At 38.8% G+C, this 22,648-nt stretch overlaps 4 protein-coding genes across 9 annotated transcripts in view; 2 read left to right on the top strand and 2 right to left on the bottom strand.

Moving 5' to 3' along the window:
• pbx4 (pre-B-cell leukemia transcription factor 4) overlaps positions 1 to 2,862 on the top strand; it is a 30,979-nt gene extending 28,117 nt beyond the window's left edge. For all 3 annotated transcript variants that reach the window (XM_056752585.1, XM_056752586.1, XM_056752584.1), the window contains one exon: positions 219 to 2,862. The gene's annotated coding sequence lies outside the window, so the exon portion shown is untranslated. The remainder of the gene's footprint in view (positions 1 to 218) is intronic.
• A 3,454-nt stretch (positions 2,863 to 6,316) lies between these two features.
• Positions 6,317 to 9,637, bottom strand: lpar2a (lysophosphatidic acid receptor 2a). The gene is made up of 3 exons (XM_056753136.1): positions 9,534 to 9,637; positions 8,165 to 9,078; positions 6,317 to 6,738 (listed from the first exon to the last, which is right to left on the bottom strand). The coding sequence occupies exons 2-3, from the start codon at positions 8,901 to 8,903 to the stop codon at positions 6,404 to 6,406; spliced, it is 1,074 nt and encodes a 357-aa protein (XP_056609114.1). The 5' UTR covers positions 8,904 to 9,078; positions 9,534 to 9,637; the 3' UTR covers positions 6,317 to 6,403.
• A 900-nt stretch (positions 9,638 to 10,537) lies between these two features.
• LOC130425635 (epoxide hydrolase 3) lies at positions 10,538 to 14,948 on the bottom strand. 2 transcript variants are annotated; one of them, XM_056751949.1, is made up of 8 exons: positions 14,837 to 14,948; positions 13,308 to 13,404; positions 12,503 to 12,588; positions 12,182 to 12,339; positions 11,974 to 12,102; positions 11,773 to 11,876; positions 11,343 to 11,491; positions 10,538 to 11,217 (listed from the first exon to the last, which is right to left on the bottom strand). In XM_056751949.1, exons 3-8 carry the CDS (start codon positions 12,532 to 12,534, stop codon positions 10,917 to 10,919), a joined length of 873 nt encoding a protein of 290 aa, XP_056607927.1. In that variant the 5' UTR covers positions 12,535 to 12,588; positions 13,308 to 13,404; positions 14,837 to 14,948; the 3' UTR covers positions 10,538 to 10,916. The 2 variants fall into 2 exon arrangements, with proteins under 2 accessions (XP_056607927.1, XP_056607926.1); XM_056751948.1 differs by lacking the exon at positions 14,837 to 14,948 and having other exon boundaries at positions 13,308 to 14,341.
• Positions 14,463 to 22,648, top strand: part of brd4 (bromodomain containing 4) — a 40,668-nt gene continuing 32,482 nt past the window's right edge. Inside the window, exons 1-2 of one of the 3 annotated variants that reach the window (XM_056751944.1) lie at positions 14,463 to 14,586; positions 18,189 to 18,336. The gene's annotated coding sequence lies outside the window, so the exon portion shown is untranslated. Of the gene's footprint in view, positions 14,587 to 14,635; positions 14,775 to 15,019; positions 15,145 to 18,188; positions 18,337 to 22,648 lie in introns of those variants that run through there. The other 2 variants (XM_056751945.1, XM_056751947.1) reach the window with 2 other exon arrangements.

The following is a 22,648-nucleotide window of genomic DNA, read 5'->3' as shown; positions in this document are numbered from 1 at the left end:
ATATTCTAACAGGAAACTACTTGCAGCCACATACATTTTTGCCCTTCGAGTGGTCTGTGTTTTTTACACCCACACTTTAAAATCTGCACACTTTTGGTTCCCAGCAGTCGCTCAGTTTTATACGGTAACATGGTCAATTAAATATTTGATTTCACACCTTAGTTCTTAAGACCGTTTGGTTGGAACTTGCACTCATGTCTCTGTGATTCTCTCCACAGGCTAACAACAGCTGGCAAGACAACACTAACCCTTCGTCCATCACCTCTCCACCAAGACCACCTGGCAGCATCAACTCTGACACCTCCAGCTAATCCACACACACACATACACAAAGCATCCCATCATCCAGCCTCAGCCCTGCTCTTTCTCCTGCCCAAAGCCCGTGTCCAAGGTCTTCCATAGTCATCCGTTTCACTTTCTCTACGGTGTGCAGAACCGGACCGTTTGGACCCACGCACGAGCAAAACGTTTGGCAGCGGCTGAAAGGACAACACAGGGTGGACGCTCCACAGCCCCCGTCCCCCCCCTGTCACCACGACCTCCCTCCTCGCTTGTACCAAAGTGCTGTCAATGGTTGTCGCACCTTTCGTTCGACGAAGAACAACCTCCGACAACTGAACCACAAAGACGCCACGCAGATCCTCTTTAGTCCACGTTTGCAGTTTTAATGTTTCAGATCTCCGCCTCACTCGCGCCGTCCTCTGGTGTTCAACGTTCTGTTAAGCACAAAACTTTCACCTGGTGGGTGGACGGAGCAGAATCTGTGAAAAGGTACGCCGTACAGTTTGGTGCGAGAGATCTGCAGTGGAAAGAAACCGAGATGCGGAGTGACTCAATTGTTCCTCAGCCCACTGAGTCTCTCTTAACAAGACGCATTTTTTTTTTTGGTTTTGGTTTAGATAATTGTATTTTGGTTCTTCACAAGGAATGCACCAGCCACCAAATATAAGACTTGAGTCGGGTGGTAGGAAAGGGGTTGAAAGATAGCTGGAGCATTCGTTCGGATTGGGACATGGGGAGGGTATTAGAAATATTTTTAAAGGGAAAGAAAAAAACATGTTCCACTGTCTTCCATGCATGTAGAGTGTTGATGTTTTAGCGGATCCATTTAGCCTAACTTTTTTTTTAAGATAAAGTACTATGAAAAAAAAAGAGAGAGGGTGAGACTAACAGACCAAATAAACGAACAACTATGTGAATAAAAAAGAAACCAACCACGCCACATTTCTAACTGCCGATCCAGAGCTTTCTGTCAAATTTCAGTGGACTTTTTTCACTTTTCTTTTTTTTAAACCGGTTACCATGCTCTGTTTCACCCTGAAGACTTTTTTTGAGAAGGCAATAGCAACCTGACTACATGTGGTATAGTTGTTATACTACATGCGTATGTTATACACGTATTGTCACGGTCATTGAAAATATGAGATTTGTTATGATGTTACAAGAACTAGTTACAGGTATCAAGGATTTGTTTTATTTGTCCTGCGGCCTCTCACGTTACTATGTTGTGTGTGTATGGGTGTCTGTTTTTTAAGGGGGGTTGGGTTGTCTCTTAACTCACTTTGCTGTGCTTTTGAACTGATTGTATTGTACGTGCAATTGAAAGCACCTGTTCCTTGGTAAAAGCATGCTGTCCCCTTTTTCGTTGCCTACAAATTCACTAAACAAAGGAACTCTTTCTTGTTATCAGATGACATAGCCAAGCGACAAGGGCTTTTCTCCTTCAAATTGAACCAAAAATAAGCACTGGATGTGTTGGGATTTGAAACAGACGGACTAAAGCTAATACTGAGGAACATCAGATAAATTTATATTTACTTTTATCCTGGTGGATCAAGTTTTTATTCGGGACTTGTTTTATGTTGATTTTCTTCAATTTTTTATTTTCCCAATGTAACCTTTAGTCGCGTTCTTTTGATATGAATGGAAATTCTATATATGAAACAAAGGACTAAATAACGTTGAAATGTAAATTGGGGTTTTGTTTATATGTACACATAGGAAAACAAACTCTGAGGAGCTTTTCAAGGTATTATTCAAATCATCGTGTCCTCTATAGATTACTGTTAGTTATAAACATTTCATATGGATATCTCTAACTGATGCTATTACTACACCAAAATGTCTTTGTTTTCTTTTCTATCAGTCATCTATGGATGTCACTGTACAGATTGTGGAATGTTTCAGTGTATTTTCTCATTTTGTATGCCTTTTTCTTGTTTTGTTTTTTTTAATGCTGGGGTGTCGGATTTACTCACGAGAGTAATATTTGTTAGTCTTTGTAATAATATTCATTTTAGCGTTTCAGTTACGTTTTTTTTCGATTCGCATTCTCCAAGTGTTGTTCGGTTATTTTGTGTGGTTTTTGGCTGAGCATTTGTTTACAGTGCTGTGAAAATTCACTTCGTTTATCATCACACTATTTCACTATTGATGCTAAAGCTACAGATGTGAGATACAGAAGACAAATGTTATGGAGTTATGGTGATATCAAACACTACACGTTCGTAGAAATGGACATGACAAAATTTGGACAATACTTTTAAGCTGAGGTGGATTCAACAGCACTAAATCAAATGGCGTCAGTGTTTATTTTTTCTCGATTTTATCATTATTTTAGTAGAATTGTAGTACACGCTTCCTTCTGTATTTACCATTCTCTCCCTCTTCTCTACCTCTCCTCTCTCCATTTCATTTGTATATAAACCCCATCATTTTCAGACTTGGTAGTCTGTATAAACTCCTTTTATACCTCAACTTTAGAACTGTTCTAGTGAGAGAGAAAAAAAAGAAATATGAGAAAATTGTAGTGTTCCTTATTAGAAAAACAAAAACTAATAAAATAATCTAGTGTGCTTTTGAGCCTGTCGTTTTTTTTCTCTTGTGTTCATTAAGGGGATGTTCGCATGTTACGAAGCGTAAATGATCTTGTTACAGCGGTTATGAATGAGTCTGCCTCTAAATATTTGGCAAACCAGCCAATTGTCTCGACCTGCCTGAGTATTTATGCGGCATAAGGACTATAATATGAGGATCATAATAAATCAGACCTTTTGCTCAGCATCTCAAATTGACTATGTGCTATATAAACGCTCGGGTGTGTCGAAATGAAGAAAATTCCACAGTTTGCAAGTTAAATTAGAAACAGATGAGCTAAATACAACAGCAATTGGGCAATGTTTAGGGTGGTCTTTTTGTGTACCAAAATGTCTTGAGGACAGCAGTAGATGATGTTATTCACAATAAACTGCATTTTAATATTCCTCTAAAGTTCCACAATATAAGGGGTGAAAGGATAGTTCACCCAAAAAGAACAATTCTATCATTATTTGTTCCCCCTCATGTGGTGTAAAACATGAATATGTCTCCTCTGTGGAACCTAATGGGGAAATGTATGAAAAATGTCCATACAAGGGAAGTCAATGTGGGACGGTTCACACCAACATTCTTCAAAATGTCTTCTTTTGTGTTCAGCAGACGTCACACAGGTTTGAAATGCCGGGTGAGAAAAAAAATATGTTTTTGGGTGGACTTAGAGAAGCTTGTATATATTTTAAGACATCCAACCATTTTGACAATAGTAGTAGGGCAGCAGATGTCTTTGACCTTGATAGAATGCACAAAAGATAACGGTTGATGCACAGTTACTGTTAAAGGGATACTTCACCCCAAATTGAAAATTCAGTCATCATTTACTCGCCTTTGAGTTGTTCCAAACCTGTATAAATTTTTTATACTTTGTTTCGATGAAAGATATTTGGAAGAATGCTTATAACTGATCAGATTTTGGCCCACCATTGACTACCATGGAAGGAAAAAATACAACGGTAGTCAAAAGTGCCCCAGAACTGTTTGCTGTCCTACATTCTTCAACAAAGTAAAATAAAAATGATAAAGTAATGTTTCCTGCTACAGGAGACCATGGGGGGGGAAATCTGTGTGGTTATAAGCAGACATGTTCACAAGTCTTTGAGGTCAAGTCTTAAGTCTCTTGAGGTGGAGTCAAAGTCACATCTCAAGTCACTGTTCTATTTTTACCAGTAGTTCTCTCAGATAGTTATTGTAATTCACAGTCAATTCAGTTTTGATCTATTACAACAAATGAACTCGACAGACTGTCTTGGGTATTTTAAACAGTTTGCATCCAGTGCTGATGCTGGTGTGATTTACCGGTGCAAAATCAAAATACACCTTATGTGCAATATTTAAAATGGTCAGTTCTAGTCCTTGATTCTGATAGTTCTAGCCTGTTATAAAATACCCCGATATATAACGACATCACTTAAATATCATTGTATTTACTTTATTTTATCAAACCTTACTAAGCATATAGAATAACCATTTATTAAAGCAACAAGCACCTTGAAGCAGTGGGTTACAGTGCATAGCTACGGGGTTTGAGGCAAGACCCGAACACCCTTAGCTGTTAAAAAATGCACTGTAACCCACTGCTTCCCGGGGCTTGTTGCTTTAATGATGCACTAATATGAACCATTTGCTGCAATCCAGGCCAAATTAAGTAATGTAATGAATTGTATGATGTGCAATTAAATGTTCCAAACAAAGATGTAACTGTTTTGACAGTGAAATAAAACCAGGTCATTACCTTTTTTTCAGAAAAGTTAGTTAACTACTGGATATGAATTGTCGCAACATAGAGAATATTAGACCATGAACGCATGGACTCGTTCAGTAGGGCGTGTTCATTAAGTACATTCAACCAATGAAACACTCTGACGGGGCTCACACTGAAGCGCTATTGGCTAGAGAACAGAGCTGCACTGTTTGCTTTAGACTGAATGAGAAATATCGTTCAAAAAGAAATGTAACAGAAATTTCATGCAAACATGTAACATACTTGCTTTGATCTTTAGCATGTCATTCAATATTTTAATGTAGGCCTACAATACGACTAACTTCATCACTTATTTTGGCTTAACTGTTACTTTATGTTGCATTTCACGTTATGCAACAGCTCACATTAACGGACAAGTTAACATTGGCATTTAAAATATTCGTGCCTTTGTTTTGAGTGTCAGGAGGACTCGCCTGTCAAGTTTGTGGCGCTTTAACGACGATTGTGAAGGAAAAGACACTTTGTAAAGCTCGTGGAGACAGAACACACATGACTTCTCTCTACCTCTTATATGAGATAAACAGCACATGCGCGCGAGCTGATGTCCTCCAGGTCGGACAAGAATATTTTCGTCTCGTTTTATTAAGTTGACGAAAATGTCAGTATTTTTATTACAGATTTAGTTATAATGCATTCATTTTTATTTTCTTACCGTCTCGTTTTCTTCAGTGAAAACATGTTCACGAATATTTTTAGTCAAGGAAATGAATACTGATGTATTTAAAGTGAATCATCCATTTTCATATCTGCTCCACTTAAATGGTCTGGACATGAGATGCTAAAGTAAGACTTTGTCTTATATATATATATATAAGCTACATTGTATTTGTTTTTACAACTATACGATGAACACACGTCCTCCAGATGCGTGGCACGTGTGAGTACATAATGCTGACGTTGTGTGTTTAGAAGTGAATTGTTGTGACATTTGCTGCAGAACACAATAGATTGGGAATTAGTAGAAACATGTGGTATATGATGCTGTCATGGGGGGGAGGTAGTAAAGGAAGAATGTTAATGAAATGTTCTGCCAAAACGACTTTTTTACGAGTCTAATGCCATGAGTCACGAGTCGAGTCTCGTGTCAGCTGTCCACGAGTCAAGTCGCAAGTCTTGCGATTTAAGACTAAAATACACTACAAGACTTTTGCCCAGATTTTCAGTCTGGACTTGTTGCAGAAAGTCTCTGCCAGTCTGCAGATTTGATCAGTTAGTGTGTTTCTATCAGAAACTTTCAAAAAGTCTGCAAGTGTATGTCTAGCTTTAAAAATTCTGTTCAGATTTCAAAAGTCTTGTAGTGTCATCAAGCCATTAAGTGACTCGAGTTTCCATCTCTGGTTATAAACATTCTTCCAAACATCTTTCTCTGTGTTCATCAGAACAAAGAAATTATACAGATTTGGAACAACTCAAAGGTGAGTAAATAATGAAAGAATTATCTTTTTCGGTTAAATTCTCCCTTTTACTGTGTTTTCTCATGTTTTCAGCTCACTTTGGTATCCCTGATGTAATTCCCAGCTAAATAAATTGGGTCAAAACGGGCAGTTTTTAAATGAAAATGCATGAACAAGAAAAACTTCCTTTATGCACCGAAATAGCCTGTGGCTTGTACCCAACAGACACAAAAGCCCTCTAATATGTCCATTGTCAAACCGAGACAAAAACACGCCACAAACAAGCTATCAAAAATGAAGTATTTACTCTTTGTACATGCAATCATTTAACTAGGGACATACAAAGTCATTTATTTACACAGAAATGTTTTCTCTATACAGACAATATGCTTTGTCTAGCATCGGGTTCAAAACTCGAGGAGAAAATGCTGCTTTTCTCAGGGGGTGCCCCTGTTTTGACAGACTCAAAGCGGATGCCAGAAGGCCCCTCATGCTGGTGCATTCTTCTCCAGGGGAAGCAGAGAATGCGTTTGAAGGTGGTCCTCATGTCCTTGTCCCGAAACGAGTAGATAATGGGGTTCACCAAAGAGTTGCACTCGGCCAGAACCAAGCAATATTTCTCATATTTAAGAACCTCACACTTAGAACAACTGAGACCGTCCAGTAAAAGAATCACCAGACCTGGCGTCCAACAGATCACAAAGGCCCCTACAGAGAAAGAGTCATAAAACACATTGACATGATGGCAGCAGTTCATTGTGCGACACCTTATTTGGCACAAACCACAGCGCTTTGCAAAGCAACCATAACCAATACGGTGTAAAAGGTGAAGTAAAATTATACCCAACACGATGTAACCAATCTGAATCATAGGTGACCTACTGAAATCTTTTTTTATGTTTCTGTAATGGTTAATCCAGCAGTATGTGTGAGCTCTTAAGGAACAGTAGTATTTCTAATGTAAATATATAATTAATGTTATCATACACGAAAGCACTTTTTAATTCTGTTGCTCAACCAGTTATTCACTTGCCGTCCTACAAAATACTTGTAATAGCCGAATGTTACGCTTGATTCATTCCTTTGTGCCGGCTCAAAAGTGGGTATACAAACGAATAAAGACCGTTTAGTTCTTTCAGTTTGTTATTTGCTTAGAAGATGATCAAATGTTTTGTTTTTGACAGAATCCTAAAATAGTTGTGTTTTCTTTTTATTATGACAGGTGGTCTAATAAATCTACTGAGCAAATTGTAAACACAGACCTAACTTTAAAGCTGCATACTATGTTTTGCAGAACTGGTAGTATTGTGTAAAACTATGACAAAACTACATGATGAAAATTGTATTGGACAACTTCGACACATGCCATAGTTTTTCATTAAATTCAGTTTTACAGTTGGGTTGTAATGTTTGTTTGTTTTCCACTCCGCTGGAGTTAAATACTCGGCACTCATACTTTGAGATTCAACAGAGGAAACAAAACTCAAACCTATAATTTTAGGGAACATAGATAACTGTTTTGTTCGAGGTAACAGATGTCTTAAAACATGAATGGGCCAAACTGGTTTGATAAGCTTTGTTGTCTTGTTTTTCATCTTCAAAACAAGTTTTAACAGCTATACTTAAATGCTTATCTCTAGTTTTTATGTCAACTAAATACAAGACGCACAGTTCACCCAAAAATGAGAATTAATTTACTCACCCTCGAGTTGTTACAAATCTGTATACATTTCTTTGTTTTAATAAACACAGAAAGATATTTGGAAGAATGTTTTTAACCAAACAGTTCTTGGCCACCATTGACTCCTGTAGTAGGAAAAATGACAATGGTAGTCAAAAGTGCCTAAGAACTATTTTTCTAAATATCTTCAACAAATCAAAGAAATGTATAAAGCATTTTTTCATACTATCGGAGTCAATGGTGACCAAGAACATTCTTCCAAATATCTTTCTCTTTGTTCATCAAAATAAATAAATAAATTCAAGGTGAGTAAATGTATGTAAATGTTCATTTTTGAGTGAACTTTTCTTTAAAAACGCTAGTTTTCAAGCCTGCATGCAAACTATAAAACCACAGAACTGAAGACAACACACACAGAGTTATATCATAAACGCCAACGTGTCAAGGTCTTACCCAAAATCATGGACATGGTCTTCATGAGGCTGATAACAGTCTGATTGTGTGAGGGTTGGTCGGTATGAGGGGACATTTCTTGGCTCCTCCGACGCACGTAGATGAAGATGCGGGTGTACACGGCCACCATGATGAAGAAGGCCAGGAGGTTGAGCAGAGCCCAGAACATCAGGAAGCTGCGAGAGTACAGCGGTGCCACCGAGCAGCACGTGGACAGATCGCAAACGCAGTTCCAGCCCATGATGGGGACCAGGCCCATGACGATGGCGGTCAACCAGATGAACACTATGAGCATCACGACACGCCACTTGGTCATGGTGCTGTGAAGCTGCATGGTGAAGATGGTCTGATGGCGCTCCACAGCCACAGCCAGCAGGTTGACCACAGAGGCAGTCAGACTCATATTGATCAAAGCTCCCCGGATGAACCACTCGTTCATGGTCAGCTTGATGGTCCACGGGCCGGTGTGAAACACCAGGTAGAGGTAAGAGACACCCGCGAAGAGGTCAGCGGCCGCCATGTTTCCCAGTAAATAATAGATGGGATAGTGGAAATGTCGGTTGATGATGAAGGCAGCTATAACCATCATGTTCGCGAGAATGATGAAGATGCAAATGGGGATCCCGAGTCCGACCACCACAAAATCCTGCGACCTCCATTCGCTCGAAATGGGCTTCCCAGTCTCGTTGTAAAAGAAGAGGACACTCTTGTTATATGCCTCGCAGGTATTAGATAACATTATTGGAGAGGTTTGTGTAAATCAGATGAAATGGTTAGCTGTTGTCAGTTAGGCCAGTTTTTCCAGACGGGGGATTTCGGATTCCAACAACCTCCATTTGAAATGGTGCTTGTACATATTAAACAATGCACATGTGTTACTGCTGTCTAGGTGTGTCACTATGGCTTTTCCAATCCTGAAACAAAGGAATACATTTGATACATTGATAACCGCATTTAAAGTCCATGATATGTTAATTTTTAACCAGGGTGTATATGACGGGGACAGGACAAGATCGTGGATCATATCAGACAATCCTGATTATAGTAATGTATAGGCCTTAAAGTTGTGATATCAGTCACTGTGAAATTGAAGTAATGGTTTTTTTACAGAACAAACTAGGTTACTAATTCTTACTTTTACCAGCATTGTTCCCCTAAAAAGAGGGAAAATGTCATAAAAAGACAAGGGAACTGAAAGTCGTGGTTAAAGTTTATGCATATAGTAAATGAAACTTGAATGCAAAAGTCCGGATCATTTTGTTCTGCACGGATAAAGCGCAGCTGGACTCGGTTGGCAGATCAAAGAAACATTATTTACTTATGTTCAATATAACACTCGCGTAACGGTGTAAAAGTTTACAACACTTACCGACGACGGACTTTCAAAGCAGAAAAAGTTCACAGGGAGTTGACCGGGAGTCGTTGTTTTGGCTCTCGTGCGCCTGCCGGAAATGCTCATCTGGCAGTGTGTGCGGATAAATCTTGACTTGAAGCGCAAGAGATCGGAGATCGATGATCCCGCCTCTCGCAATGTGATTGGCCGAAGTCACCCGTCGAGGGACCTATGAACGCGACGCTGAGGTGTGCCGCAATCACGTTTAAATGAATATAAAAGGTTATGACAAGAGACATTATGTCATTTCCAGTAATGTTTGCTGGAATGAACGTAAACGAAAGTTATAAACAAAAGCGTTTCATCATTTTGCGGTATTTTCCACAAGTAAATGCTAAATGTATTTGCTATTTCTACTTTTTTTGCTATAGTGCATTATGTTTTAAATCTATATCATATATTTGTTTTATGTTTTACACTTATTTATTGTGTTTATTGTTTTTTTTGTTTTGCTCTATGGCATCCAATGATGTAGCCTCCTACCGACCCCCAAAATATGATGAAACTTTGTGTGAGACCCCCTTTCTAAAATACATTTCCATATATAAAGAAAGAAACATATATATAAATAAATAAGCGTGTTACTTAAAAAAAACATACAGCATTGTTTTCAAACTTAAATAATTGGTTGCACTTTTGTCGATGTATGTACCGGAAGAGAAAATGTTTCACTTCAATGTTATTTTAGGCTATAGTATTGACCATATAGTCAATACATTTTCATGACAGCTTTACAGAGAATTCTTCTTTACAAACACCAGTGAGTACAATAAAAAGAAATGGAGTAACAAAACTCGGAAGAGTGAAAACATATATAAACAGTTCTGAAAATAAAGCAAAAAAAGAAGAACACAATGTAAATTCTAAGGGGTTTCTGCGCGGGACCCCTTAACCATCTTGGGGTCTCTGACCTTATAATACAAACTGACCACTCCCTACCCAAGAGTGACAGGACCACAGATATAGAATGAATCTACAAATTTGTCTCATAATATATTTTTATGTTGTTATACATTTAAACATGTCGTTTCCGACACATAGCGTAGGAAGTATAACACGCTATAGATCATGTGTGGCTTCTTCTGTTCACTTTTCAGATAAATGGCATATAATATACGGACTTGTTTTGATATATAAATGCTTGCATGAAGATCACAAGAAGACACTCAAGACTTAACAAACTTAAAACAAATCTTTTAAATGCAAACTCTCTTCAAGTATTCATTGATAACAGATATTAAGCAAGCGTGAATTTAAAACAGTGCAGTAAAATGATGCAAAGCAACTTACAAGACAAATCTGAGTAAAAAGCAAGTTGTGTTATTTTCAGAGGAAATTTGCCCAAAAACCATGCTGAAGCTAGTGGCTGTCATGATTTATGTCTCCATTCATTGCCTCTTTTACAGGGGAACCAGAAGTTTGGCCTGGTTGTTTTTTCACAATATCCTTATCCAGAACAAAGTCCCAGAGCAGTTTGTTGACTATCTCAGGTCGATCCTGCTGAACCCAGTGGCTGCAGTCAGGCACAGTGTGAATGACAACAGATCCTCTGGTGTAAGGTCGGGTTCCTCGTGACATTCCCTCCACCAGTATTTTATCTGCTTCAGCCCAAATTAGCATGCAGGGCACATCCACGTCCTGATGCTTGTACAGAGTGTTACTGTAGAGACAGGGGTACATAGTAACCACTTACAGCGATACAATAGACGGCGTATACTTTTGTGTGTGTGTGTGTGTGTGTGTGTGATTCATTCAAAGTCGTAAAAGTGTAAGTGTGTTTTAAACCTCAGGAGGGAGCGGAAATAGTTTAAAGGAGCTGTGAGTCCTCCAGGTTGAGACAGGCGGTATAAGTAACCCTCCAGCTGGGCCTCGGTCAGTCTCTTCTCTTTGTTCCTTATCCCCATGTTCTTGCCACAGAACAGACTGCGCACTAACTGGACATAGAAATTGTGAAAATGTGGTTTGCAGTGAGTTCGCTATTTCTGAGTTCACTAATGTCCCAATGAGGAAATACAGAAAGCAGAAAGACAAGAAATTTACCCAGACTGAATATAAAGTCTGGTTTAAAGACGTTTTGCTTGATTGAACTTGAGAGAGTGGGAGATTAGCTAGGCCAGCGAACACCAAGTAAAACCAGCAGTAGTTGTTTTCTCATCACGAATATTAACAAATTTCATCAAAGCATGTGTGGGAGAAAAAATAAAGATCACACAACCGTGAAGTCTTGAAGAGACAGTGCAATCTCAGGCAGCAGAGGTAACAGAAAAAAGCACGCATGACCAGAACGCAACAGGTGAGAAGGTCTTCTTAAAACTGCATCTGAATACCCAGAAAAAGATTCAGTTTCAGAAATGTATTTATGAAGCAAAACTGAAACTGGAAATTTGAACTTTGGAATTGAGAAACACACTCATACCCAGCCATGATGCAGCGTGAGGAGCATTCATGACTATAAGATGCCGCACCATGTCAGGCCGCTCCAGTGCAAAATGCCATGCCAGCATCCCACCCCAGTCATGACCCACCAATATACAACTTGTGTGACCTAATAAAACAACTTCAGTTTCAATGATCTGTCTAGTTCCAAAAATATCACACAGTGTTTATACTGTATGCATATGTACCCAATTCGTCAATAGTGTCTCTGATGTCATATAAGAGTTTCTCTAATGAGTATTCCTCCAGCTGCACCGGAGCGTCTGAATCCCCACAGCCGCGTAGATCTAGCGCCACCGTGTGGTAGTGGCTGCTGAATTCTTTTAATTGATAACGCCAGGAGTACCTGCAGGAAATGGACACTTCTGTAAACAAAAAGTTCCAAAGCTAAATTTCAGATAAATATCATTTAAATTAGTCAAAAAGATCTGTGATCTGAAATAAAAATATACAGAAGCACTGTTTAGTGCAACATTTTGAAATAGGAAAGAAGATAAATAGGATGTCACCAATTTTCCGGGAATCCGTGAAGAAACAGCATTAGTGGTTTCCTGTGGTTTCCTTTACTGACGTAATGAAACCTCAAGCCTGAACTCTAAAAAGAAAATCAAGTCCAGAGTAGTAATGAACACGACATCCTGATTCTAGAATATGTATTCATTTATTATCAAAAGATGTATAAGAAGAAGAAAAATACAAATATATTTTACAATTAAGCATGGTGTTATTAGTAAAAGTGTAGTAACCTTGGATTTTGGGCAGATTGGTTGCCATTTTAATTGGCAGTTTTACTACAAATGCCGTGGTTTTGGTTACCGCGGTCTTACTATTGCAACCATGGTATTTTGTTTTTATTTGTACCCTTTAACACATAAAGGTCACTACAGTGGATTTAAAAGCTTTTTCTGCATACATATAACCATAACCATCGCTAACCATTTTTATTTTCAGATTTGGAAAAGATGTAGCCTAATATTTATATAGCCTAAAATCCCCTTTGACAATGACTCACAAAGAGATAAACGGATACAACTATGATTTCCTCAATGACTTAATATTGTGAAAAAGATTGTGCAAGAAGGTTGTGGATTAATCTTAAAACACACGATGCCCAAAAATATACAAGACATGAGTCGTCATCATCAGTTAACCTTTCACCTACCTTTCTTCAGGAAAAAAATCCCCACATCTAACTATGTATTTTAAATAGTTCATGGCACCCAAAACAAATTGCTTTACTTAATATTTGATGTAGTATATATATAGGTGTTTTGTATTGTGTCATCTATATGCATATACGTAAAGATCTCTCACCCTGCCCTTCAAATATGCATGGTCACCAAGTGCTGGGTCTTGTAGGCAAGCTGGGGGTTTCTTGCGGGTGGTCCACTGGAAAATTCCATATGGATCTCTAAATCCAGTGCAGGCAATTCGGATCAAAACAAAACAAGCAGTGATTCCAGCTGTGCCATATACTACAATGTAATATACAAAATAGAGAATCCACAAACTTAGACGTGTTGGTAGTAGAAGCAACTGCATTAAAGAATTACTCATCATTATAGTACATGTAATAGTTTGGGAGACATATGACACAAGGTTATTCTAGCAACAGCTCCCTATCTTTGGAAAAGTTCCCCTGTCACAATAAACCCCATGTGACTGCATTGAAACACAGGCCAAACAACGGTCAGCTATTTTTGTACCAACGATAAACAAGTATTTTGTTTCCATAATGTGACACACTGGTAATGTTGAAAATTAAATATTTGATGTTTGGGAGATTGGCTCAGATAAATGGTCCTTATCTTAACACCTTCTATTTCTATATTTATTTTTTAACGTTCACACTTATGTCTTTAATAATGCATAATGTAAATCTTTTATTAGATTTTTTACAAAGAAGTGGATTTTATAAAATAAATCTAAAAAAAAGTGTAGTTCATGTAAATAATAATTTTAGTCACTCCTAAATACGTCTCTTATTCTGCCACACGGGGTCGCAATGTACACGTTCGTGGATGTACCTTGTGACTTGTGTTCTGTCGTAAGATAAAATGTGTAATTATAAAAATATATGCTTTACAAAAATTCCCCTAAAACCAAAATCACTGCAGTTTTTGCTTCTACTGTAAACCGATTTTCTTTGAACAATGTATGAGCTTTCTTATGTGACTTTTATGAAACCGAATAAGGTTGATAGAATAAGATATTACGGGTTAAAAATCATTTGAGTTCACGCAATAATTACGACATTGAAAATCAATGCAAAGTGCGAACAAACAAACAAATAAGAGTAGACTAAAAATGTAAAAGTATATTAGAGACTTAAGATATCGTGCTTATATCTGATTGATTTATTCTGATGTGCTCTGTTACTACAAAGAACGTCGTTTTATTGACACTGATCAACCGCCAAAGTGAGATCAAAGAAGAGCGTTTTTAAGTGGTCTTTCACACGTGTGACAGCAGCCATAGCGGTCCTCACGTCCTATGCGTCCTCCGCGCGCATGACGTCACCGACGTCTCGGGCTGTTTGTTCTGGATTGTGAGAGAGAAAGAGCCCGCGCGACCTCACAACAAAATACAGAAGGTAAATAAACAAGCAGCTTTTACACTTCCTCACAGCGTTTATTTCGAATTAACCTTCTCCGTACGCGCCATGTCGTTTCCTGCAGCGGTCAAACGCGCCAAACAGTGCCTAATGATTGTCTGCTGCGCGCTGTGAGAGCGGCCTGTGTTGCTAACTGCCTAGTGAGACAAACTCGTCCACAATAACGGGTCAGTTTGACGCTCTTTTACACTTTGAACTCGTTTTATTTGTGTTTTAGCGCTGAATTAACCTTAGACATCACGCGCGCGTCAAAGAAACGAGGTAATGTGGCACGTTTATGTAATGCCCAGGTTGTTAAGTAGCATTAGGCCATTTGGTGGGCAATGCTAGCAGAGCATCGCATCCCTGCTCTGCGCAGCCTGCGCGAAAATCTCGCGTGTCCCTGTGCGGGAATGCTGGGGAATTTGACGTAAAATTCTACGTGAATTGGCGTGCACTTACGCGCGGTCAGATTAATTGCGATCGTGAAGTGCTTTGAGTTCGCTTCCAGCGTCTGACATTGACAGAGGCGTATTGTTCGCTGGCTTTAGTTGTTGGGTGAGTGTGTCAGTGTGTGTTTTGATAATACACACACGCTTAAATACGTGCAAGACGCCGGAGGAGCCCGTGTCACACACACACACACACACACACAAGTGTTAGCATTGATAGCGTATCTGAGAAATGTGCACCCATTTTCCACATTTAACGGCAATTATAATTTCTTGATCTTGATGCATTTGTCTGGTAAATGTTATACGTGTTTGTAAGCCTGTGTGAGGCGAGTAAAACCCCGTGACCGTCAGTGTTTGAGGGACTTTCAGGATAAGGACTCGTCTGAGCTGCCCGCAGTCGCCATTTTGTGTTGCTCCCTGAGGATAGCAAAACCCTCAACCTAAACGTTTTAAATGACGATAAACGGCAGTAGAGTCGATACGCTGATTTAATTTGATATTTTCTGGTGTCAGTGACATTTTGTGAGTGATATGGGAGTGTGTATTGTTGAGAAGGTTGACAGTTTGGAGGAGCGCCTGTCAGTAGCGTTAGCATCGCAGCGGCTTCGCGCTGAGATTTCTGTCGGAGAGGAAATCTTATGTTTTAGTGCAGAAATACGTGTGAGATTTCACAGTGGACTTATGTGTTCATAAAAATCACATATTTGTCGTGTTAATACAATCTTAATAAGGCATGATTGTTAATTGTTCGCCATCCACTCAAACTTGTAAGCCACGAGTCTTTGCCGCTCGTTAGTTATCAGAAATCACTCTGTGATTGACAGCTGTTGAATGTCAGGTTTACTAGCCTTATGTTTAATGTGTGCTGTTGTCATAAGTGATTAATATCGTAAAATGTCATATATACTATTTTAGGATTTTATTTTAAGGTGCCATCGTGATAAGTTTCAGTTTGTTTTACAATTGTGAAATTGAAAAAGGGACCATAAACAGGAGGTTATTATATTGAAAAATAATTTGATGTGGTTAAAGGGACAGTTCACCCATAATGAAAATTCTGTCACCATTTACTCACCCCAAATCCGTATAAATGTCTTTGTTATGATGATCACAAAGAAAGATATTTGGAAGAATGCTTGTAACCAAACAGTTTTTGGACCCCATTGACTACCATAGTGGGAACAATGACTTAGTATTTTGTTCTGTCAGACACAATGCAAGATATTATGAAGAATGTAGGACAGCTAACACTTCTGGGGCGCTTGACTACCACAGTAGTCATTTTTCTTACTTGGGTAGACTTGTTTGGCTACAAGCATTCTTCCAAATATGTTTCTCCGTGTTCAACCAAACAAAGAAATTAGTAAAGATGTGGAACAACCTAAAGGGGTCATTTGACTCCGCTTAAACAAATATTATTGTTTGCTTTTGTGTATACATGATTTAATGTTTAAAAACGCTGTATTTTCCACATACCGTGCATGTTTGTATCTCCTCTTTGCTCCGCCGTTGATATTTTACAATGTTAATCGCTCTAAACAGCGAGGTGTGCTATGATTGGCCAGGTACAAGTGCGTAGTGATTGGTCGAATACTGCACGGAAATGTAACGCCTCTTACCATATTCGGAACATCAGGCTGTGCCGGCGATGGTACAATGAGATTTACAAGACCGCCCACCTTACTTGCATACACATTTGGGCGGTCTTTATCAAATCATAACACAAAGTGACGTACATGTGTGGGGGTGTGGTTACACGCGGCGTTTCAGGCAGGTCTGGGTGAGCATTCGCTTTTAGATAAAATACATCTTTTGTTCCAACACTTAAATTTTAGCAATTTTACGTTTCTGATACATGCATGGTCAACTTATAACACACCAAAGACACAGAAAAACACGTATTCGTGCCATATGACCCCTTTAAGAGCGAATAATAATTAATGACAGAATTTTCATTTTTGGGTTAACTCTCCCTTTAATGATACGATTAACATTTCCTGTGTGCTTGGTTAACACTTTCCCTTAAACTAAGAAATATTACATGTTCCTGGTATGACTGTCCACTGTGCCTTGGTGTTTCCTGTCTGTTCTTTTAAGTTAAATTAAGGTAAAAAAATATCGAGGGATTTGAGCATGCATATTCACAAAAAGTTGCTTTGCTCTAGTAAAGGTCAGTATGGCCGTTTCTCAAAATGCGTTCTTGAGCGGTCTTGTGTCCTTGTGTTCTAGCTCTAAATCATTAATAAGCGTCAAAGTCTGGTTCCAATACACAAGAACATGGAACACATGAAAGTACCTGAATGTGTTCTCGATATCAAGGATGCATCGTATGCCATTGCAGGCAGGATGAATGAAACAGGATGTTACTTACTACAGGATAGAGGATTGCCGCCTTCAGAGGAGTTTTAATTGATTATGTAATGGATTTAATCGACACATTTTTACGTCACTTGGAACAATAGCAAATCATGTTTGGTCAACATACAAACTTTGTACCTCTGTACTCTTGTCATGTGACTGTGTACATAGCCTTCAGGAAGCATAAAGAGCACATACATATCAGCCAAAAGGTCAGGCAAGGTGCAGAGATTCCTTAGACAAGATGTTAAATGCACTCTCATTTGTAAGGCCCTTTAAAATAAAGTGTCTTGCAAATGAATACATTTAAATGTACCATTTCTAAAATAGAATTTAATGTATGTGATTGTTTGCTTTCCTAAAAGTGGTTTATTGGACAGTAGATATCTTGCTGTTTCGTGACTTTCAGATAACCGTGCAGAATGTATTTGTGAACTGTTGTTGGGTGGCTGTTTTTCCCTCTCCTCACAATTTTTTTTTTTTGTGCTCTTCTCCGGAGTTGAGTTACCATGGCAACTCCATCATTGGCCTTATTTTGAGTGTACCCTGTGAAGAGAGGGGGGTGCCACAAGAATAAATGAACAGGACACCAGACAGGCTGATTTTTGCTTAATTCTGAAAATGTGATCAAAATTGTTATTTTCTTACGACATGATTGCTGTTACAATAAATTGAATCGGACAAACTTCCAGATAGCTTCATTGCAATAGCGATGACTGAGAGTTTGAGGTTAGGAGTGTTTACATGTGTGCAGACTTGACAAGAGTCTCATTATCTCTGTCTCTGCAGCGGTGGCCCTCTTACTGTGTGATCAGCGTAGCCTGATTTGGAGCCGGTGACTTTTCTTTGGACCTCGTAAAGGCAGCTCTTCTGCTGAGTGCTACTGGAGAAGATGTGCGCGCTCAGATAAGAGACTCTTCACACGAGAGACAAAAATGTAAGTCAACAACAGTACCTTTCATTCATTCCAATTATAATTCCTTCAGTGTTGACATACTAATCGAATGCTTTTTTATTCGATGGCTCAACAAAATAGAAGCTGATCCTTTAAAGAGTAAATATTTTGTGATTTTTTTTTTTTAGGGTCCCACTATGGTTTATGAAGTATCCAACAACAGTTTACATGCATACATGGTGTACAAACACTTTCATTTTCTAATAATAGGTAGTTATTTTTACCAAATGGATAAATGTACTTCCTGACTGACTCTCAAATGATTCGTTAGGCAAATTCCTCTTCTAATCCCCTCCTTTCTGTCAGCCTACTCTGAGCTGATTGGTCAGATGGTCTAGTCTGCTGTGATTGGTCTACCGCGTAGAACTGAAATTAGAACCACAGTTCAGGTGATTCAGAGTCGACTCCTTTTTTCCCATGCCAATAACTTTTGTTATTCTTTCCCTTTCGGCTTCACAACTTGGCGGACTGCTTACATTCACACACGGCAACATTACACACTCCATGAAATGTAATTTTTAGGACGTTGTTATATTTTATTGGTAAATTTGTATTCTTAAAGCCAGAATGTAAGTCTTCTCATCAATATGTTACCCTTCTTTATTTGAGTGGGCGAAATTCATTGTATCTTGATTTATGCATCCAGTAGAATGTCTGCAGCCATGAAGCAATATTCATCCAATGAATTCAAGGTTTTCAAGGGTACACAATTAGCTACAGCGAGTATAAGGATTGACATGTAATCAATAAAGCAGTTGTATCATAAATGGATTATTTGATTTTTCTCCTGATGGTTTTTGGTGCATTTAGTACCTATAAAATTTTATGTGCCAAGAAAAGAAAGAATTCAAGCAGGTTTCCCCTGATGTTTTTACCTTTTTAATTTTAGGACATTTGTGCTAATTCCTATGTCACATTTGAAACGAGAAACAATACCAATACAGATGCCGCTTCATGTATTTATTTTGTGAGGTGGAAATTTTCCAAGCACAACACACTAGGGCTTGAACGATTCATCGAGTAACTCAAGTAAATTGAATACAAAAAATCATAGAGGCATTTTTTTTTTTGGCCCTTCAAGTTTCGTTTAATACATTTAACTACAGTACACACAGAGCACCGCGTTTCCCCACTGATCAATTTTACTGACGCACAGCCTGCTTAACTGGACATGTTATGTAAACAGAAGATGCTGCAGAATAAATTACAGAAAAATATACCGGTTTTCATTTCTGCTCTGACAACCGCGAGACAGCGACAAACACTTTGTGTGTGTGTGTATGTGTTTGTTTGTTTTTGTGTGTTAGAATGGTGAGAGAACATTGTGCTTGGTTCCTTCCTTATCTTTAAACTAAACTTTTAGGACTTAAATAGGCAAAGTTTATCCTGACTGACTAGCACATTATGAAAAAAATACTTTTTTATGTCTTGTTACATTTTATGTGCTTGTCACTCACTTTCAAAGCAAAAATGTCTGTAGGGTATGTAACGTGAGGTATTGGTCTTTGGTATCTGTGTATCTAAATGAGTACGAGTACATTAGCTTGGTATCAGGCCCAATACCGATACTGGTACCGGTATCTGTGCAGCCCTAGTACCTAATAACACCTTTTTTCATTATTACTTCACTAGTGCACGTGATGTGTAGCATTTACATAAATAATATAGAATCCATTGTAGCTTATTGTGTATCCCCGGTGTGGACGAAATCTCACAATAACACAAAAGTTATACCTTTAATGTTTCATCGTCACGTCCGTTGTGTAAATGCCTTATTTCCGGAAGTTTCTCATTTAAACATGTAAGGTTATTATTAATCCACATGCTCCATAGAAAATTGTTGTATATGTAAACGCTCAGTCAGTTGAGCTGTAGTTTACACCTTTGTAACTGTGTTCACAACTTCACAAGAATCTTTTGATAGCTTCCCTCTTGTTTTTTGACTGCAACCTTGTGTATCCTCAATTATCTTTAGTGCAATGCAAGGACATGAAAATGTTACTACACATACTGACAAGTGCAGAGTGCTAAATAGTAATTGTGCCTCACAGATGATGAGTCTGGGATTTAGGTTAATACTGGAATTGATATGGATACCAAAAGTGAAAGCACACTGAAAAACAAACATGGCCACAACACTGTTCAAAAGCTAATATTTTATGTATAATAGGATGCCTGCAGTAGTGCATTTGAAAATATTTTTATTATAATAATGCTTTGTTGAAACGAACATGTCTATTTACATGCTCTCAGAACAACTTTGTGTATTTGGATCTGTCTAACTCTACGCCAGGTTTTCCTTTAGTCAAGTGTAGTGTTGTCACAATACTGGAATTTCTAACTTCGATTCAATACCACAAAAAATATCGGTATTCGAGACCATTTACGATACCGAACAAACTGGCATAACAATAAGGCCCTACATTTTTTTGGTTTATTTAAAAGTTAAATTGAACAAGACTAGACAAAGAGTTATATTTTAACATTATTTATGAATTGTTAATCTAATTTTAATTTTGCTAATACATTTACTATTTAAATCCAAAGTTGTATTTGTCAGTATTAATGGACCTGAGCTTACATGAATAGTTGTATTTTTTAAATAACTTTCAAATGAGATTAATAAATACTTGCACAATTTATTGCTCATTCATTTTTGTTTATATATTTATATTATTACCAAATTAATTTGGCTTTTATTCACATATAATTGCCAGATGTGTTATCGAGACTTTTTAACTGCCGCAAACGAGTCAACTCTGTGAGAGGAGCCCGGGGTCTGTTGTCACTGCGTTAACATGCAGTGTTTGTCAACTAACTGACAGTAAAACGAGAGAGCGATACGTGTATTAAAAAGACAAAATTTCCCATGTTAAATCTGTCCTGTCTCTGTAGAGCTTATAGACGTATTATTGTACATTTGAACAAGGCACTAAAACTATCTGAATGCATTTAATAGTAAACAATGGGTGACCTGCTCCTACTTGTACCTTTTTGAAGAGGATCTACGTCCTCCAAAGACTGTGTCTGCAGCTAAGATGATGTGTGAATGCGAGACTTGTTTTGACGGGAGTGTGCAGTCGTATGACAGGAGCCAGAGAGAGGTCAAGGTGTCTGCAGGCACGCCCGTTCTCCTGCGTATGGCTACTGTGTCATTGTAGGGCACATAGCCACAAAGGACAGATGGGAGGTGTTCTGTCCTGTATGCCACAGGAGGCTTACGTTAGGAGCAGATGGGGAGAGACAAGAGCTCTCTTTTTTTTGTCCCCTCTTCATTTCACTGAATGAAGCACATGAAAGACTTTCTTTGTTGTGTTTTTGTCCATCCTGTACTTGTCTTTTCTTCATGGGCTCACGCTCTGCTCACCTGCTCTACCCTTTACACCCCTCCCTGATGCAAGAGATCGCTTTCACACACACATACACACACGCAGCAGATTACTCTTCCCTGTTCTCTCCAGCCAGGTCCCTGTTGGCTCGGGCGTCTCAAACGTTCAGATGATTAATGGGCTGAGAAGTCTGAAGGCGCTCACTGCCGCCTTCTCTTCCATTCCTCCCATCCCCCCCCCCGTTCCTCTGAACCCCCTTCCAATCCCAAACACATCTATGTTTGAATGTAAGGACACACACACACAGAAACAGCCACCAAATGCTGGTGTGGGTCGTCTCGGCCTCTTGGAGTGCTTTGTCACCCGGGCAGCTGCTTTATTGTCTCAGGCTGTGCTGGGAAACGCACGTGCTTTCTGGGTGGAGGGATTGCCGCTGTTTGGCCCGGGCACCGGCTCTCTGCTGCAGAGGGCTTCCTAACAGAATGCGAAATTGGAGGATGTCCCAGCAATACACACAGCCTGAAGACACAACTCCCATCACAGACTTAAAGACTGTTGGACTAATACGATAGGGCAGTAAAAGTGAGTGCAGATGGTCAGCCATGGGATATAGGTTTACCTGGAATGTGAGGGGTTGAGGTCAGAGGTTAAGGTTCCTGTCCTTTCCGGGAGTCAGGATGCATTCTGTGCTTGTAGATAATGTTTCACAAGGCGTGTATGGAGAGGGGTGTCGTGCATCAGCAATGCAAACATGTCAAAGAAAGAGTATGAAGTGGGTGTTTTCTTAAGAGCGTGTAAATGGTGTGTGACCATACAGGGTCAAAATGTTAGTTGTTGCGGTTTGTTGCCGTTTCTAGAGTTTGGGATTATTATTAGCATCTGATGCGGAAACATTGCACAGCAAGTTTTAACACTTGTGGTTTAACCGCTAAATGTTGCTTGCATCATTCATTATAATATAAAAT

This window comes from Triplophysa dalaica, chromosome 7 (assembly GCF_015846415.1).
Source record: "Triplophysa dalaica isolate WHDGS20190420 chromosome 7, ASM1584641v1, whole genome shotgun sequence".
In the NCBI taxonomy this organism is placed as follows: Eukaryota; Metazoa; Chordata; class Actinopteri; order Cypriniformes; family Nemacheilidae; genus Triplophysa; species Triplophysa dalaica.
Note: the sequence above shows the minus strand (reverse complement) of the source record. Positions and strands in the feature narration are given on the sequence as shown.

What these genes read in the sequence shown, in the direction of transcription:
- lpar2a (XM_056753136.1), bottom strand. Translation starts at nt 8,903, where the DNA reads ATGTTATCTAATACCTGCGAGGCATATAACAAGAGTGTCCTCTTCTTT. An exon ending in GACCATGTCCATGATTTTGG is followed by an intron (nt 6,739 to 8,164) that starts GTAAGACCTTGA and finishes CTTTCTCTGTAG; the next exon opens with GGGCCTTTGTGATCTGTTGG.
- LOC130425635 (XM_056751948.1), bottom strand. Translation starts at nt 13,553, where the DNA reads ATGATGAGTAATTCTTTAATGCAGTTGCTTCTACTACCAACACGTCTA. An exon ending in AGACACTATTGACGAATTGG is followed by an intron (nt 12,103 to 12,181) that starts GTACATATGCAT and finishes TTGTTTTATTAG; the next exon opens with GTCACACAAGTTGTATATTG. An exon ending in TATTTCCGCTCCCTCCTGAG is followed by an intron (nt 11,218 to 11,342) that starts GTTTAAAACACA and finishes CTGTCTCTACAG; the next exon opens with TAACACTCTGTACAAGCATC.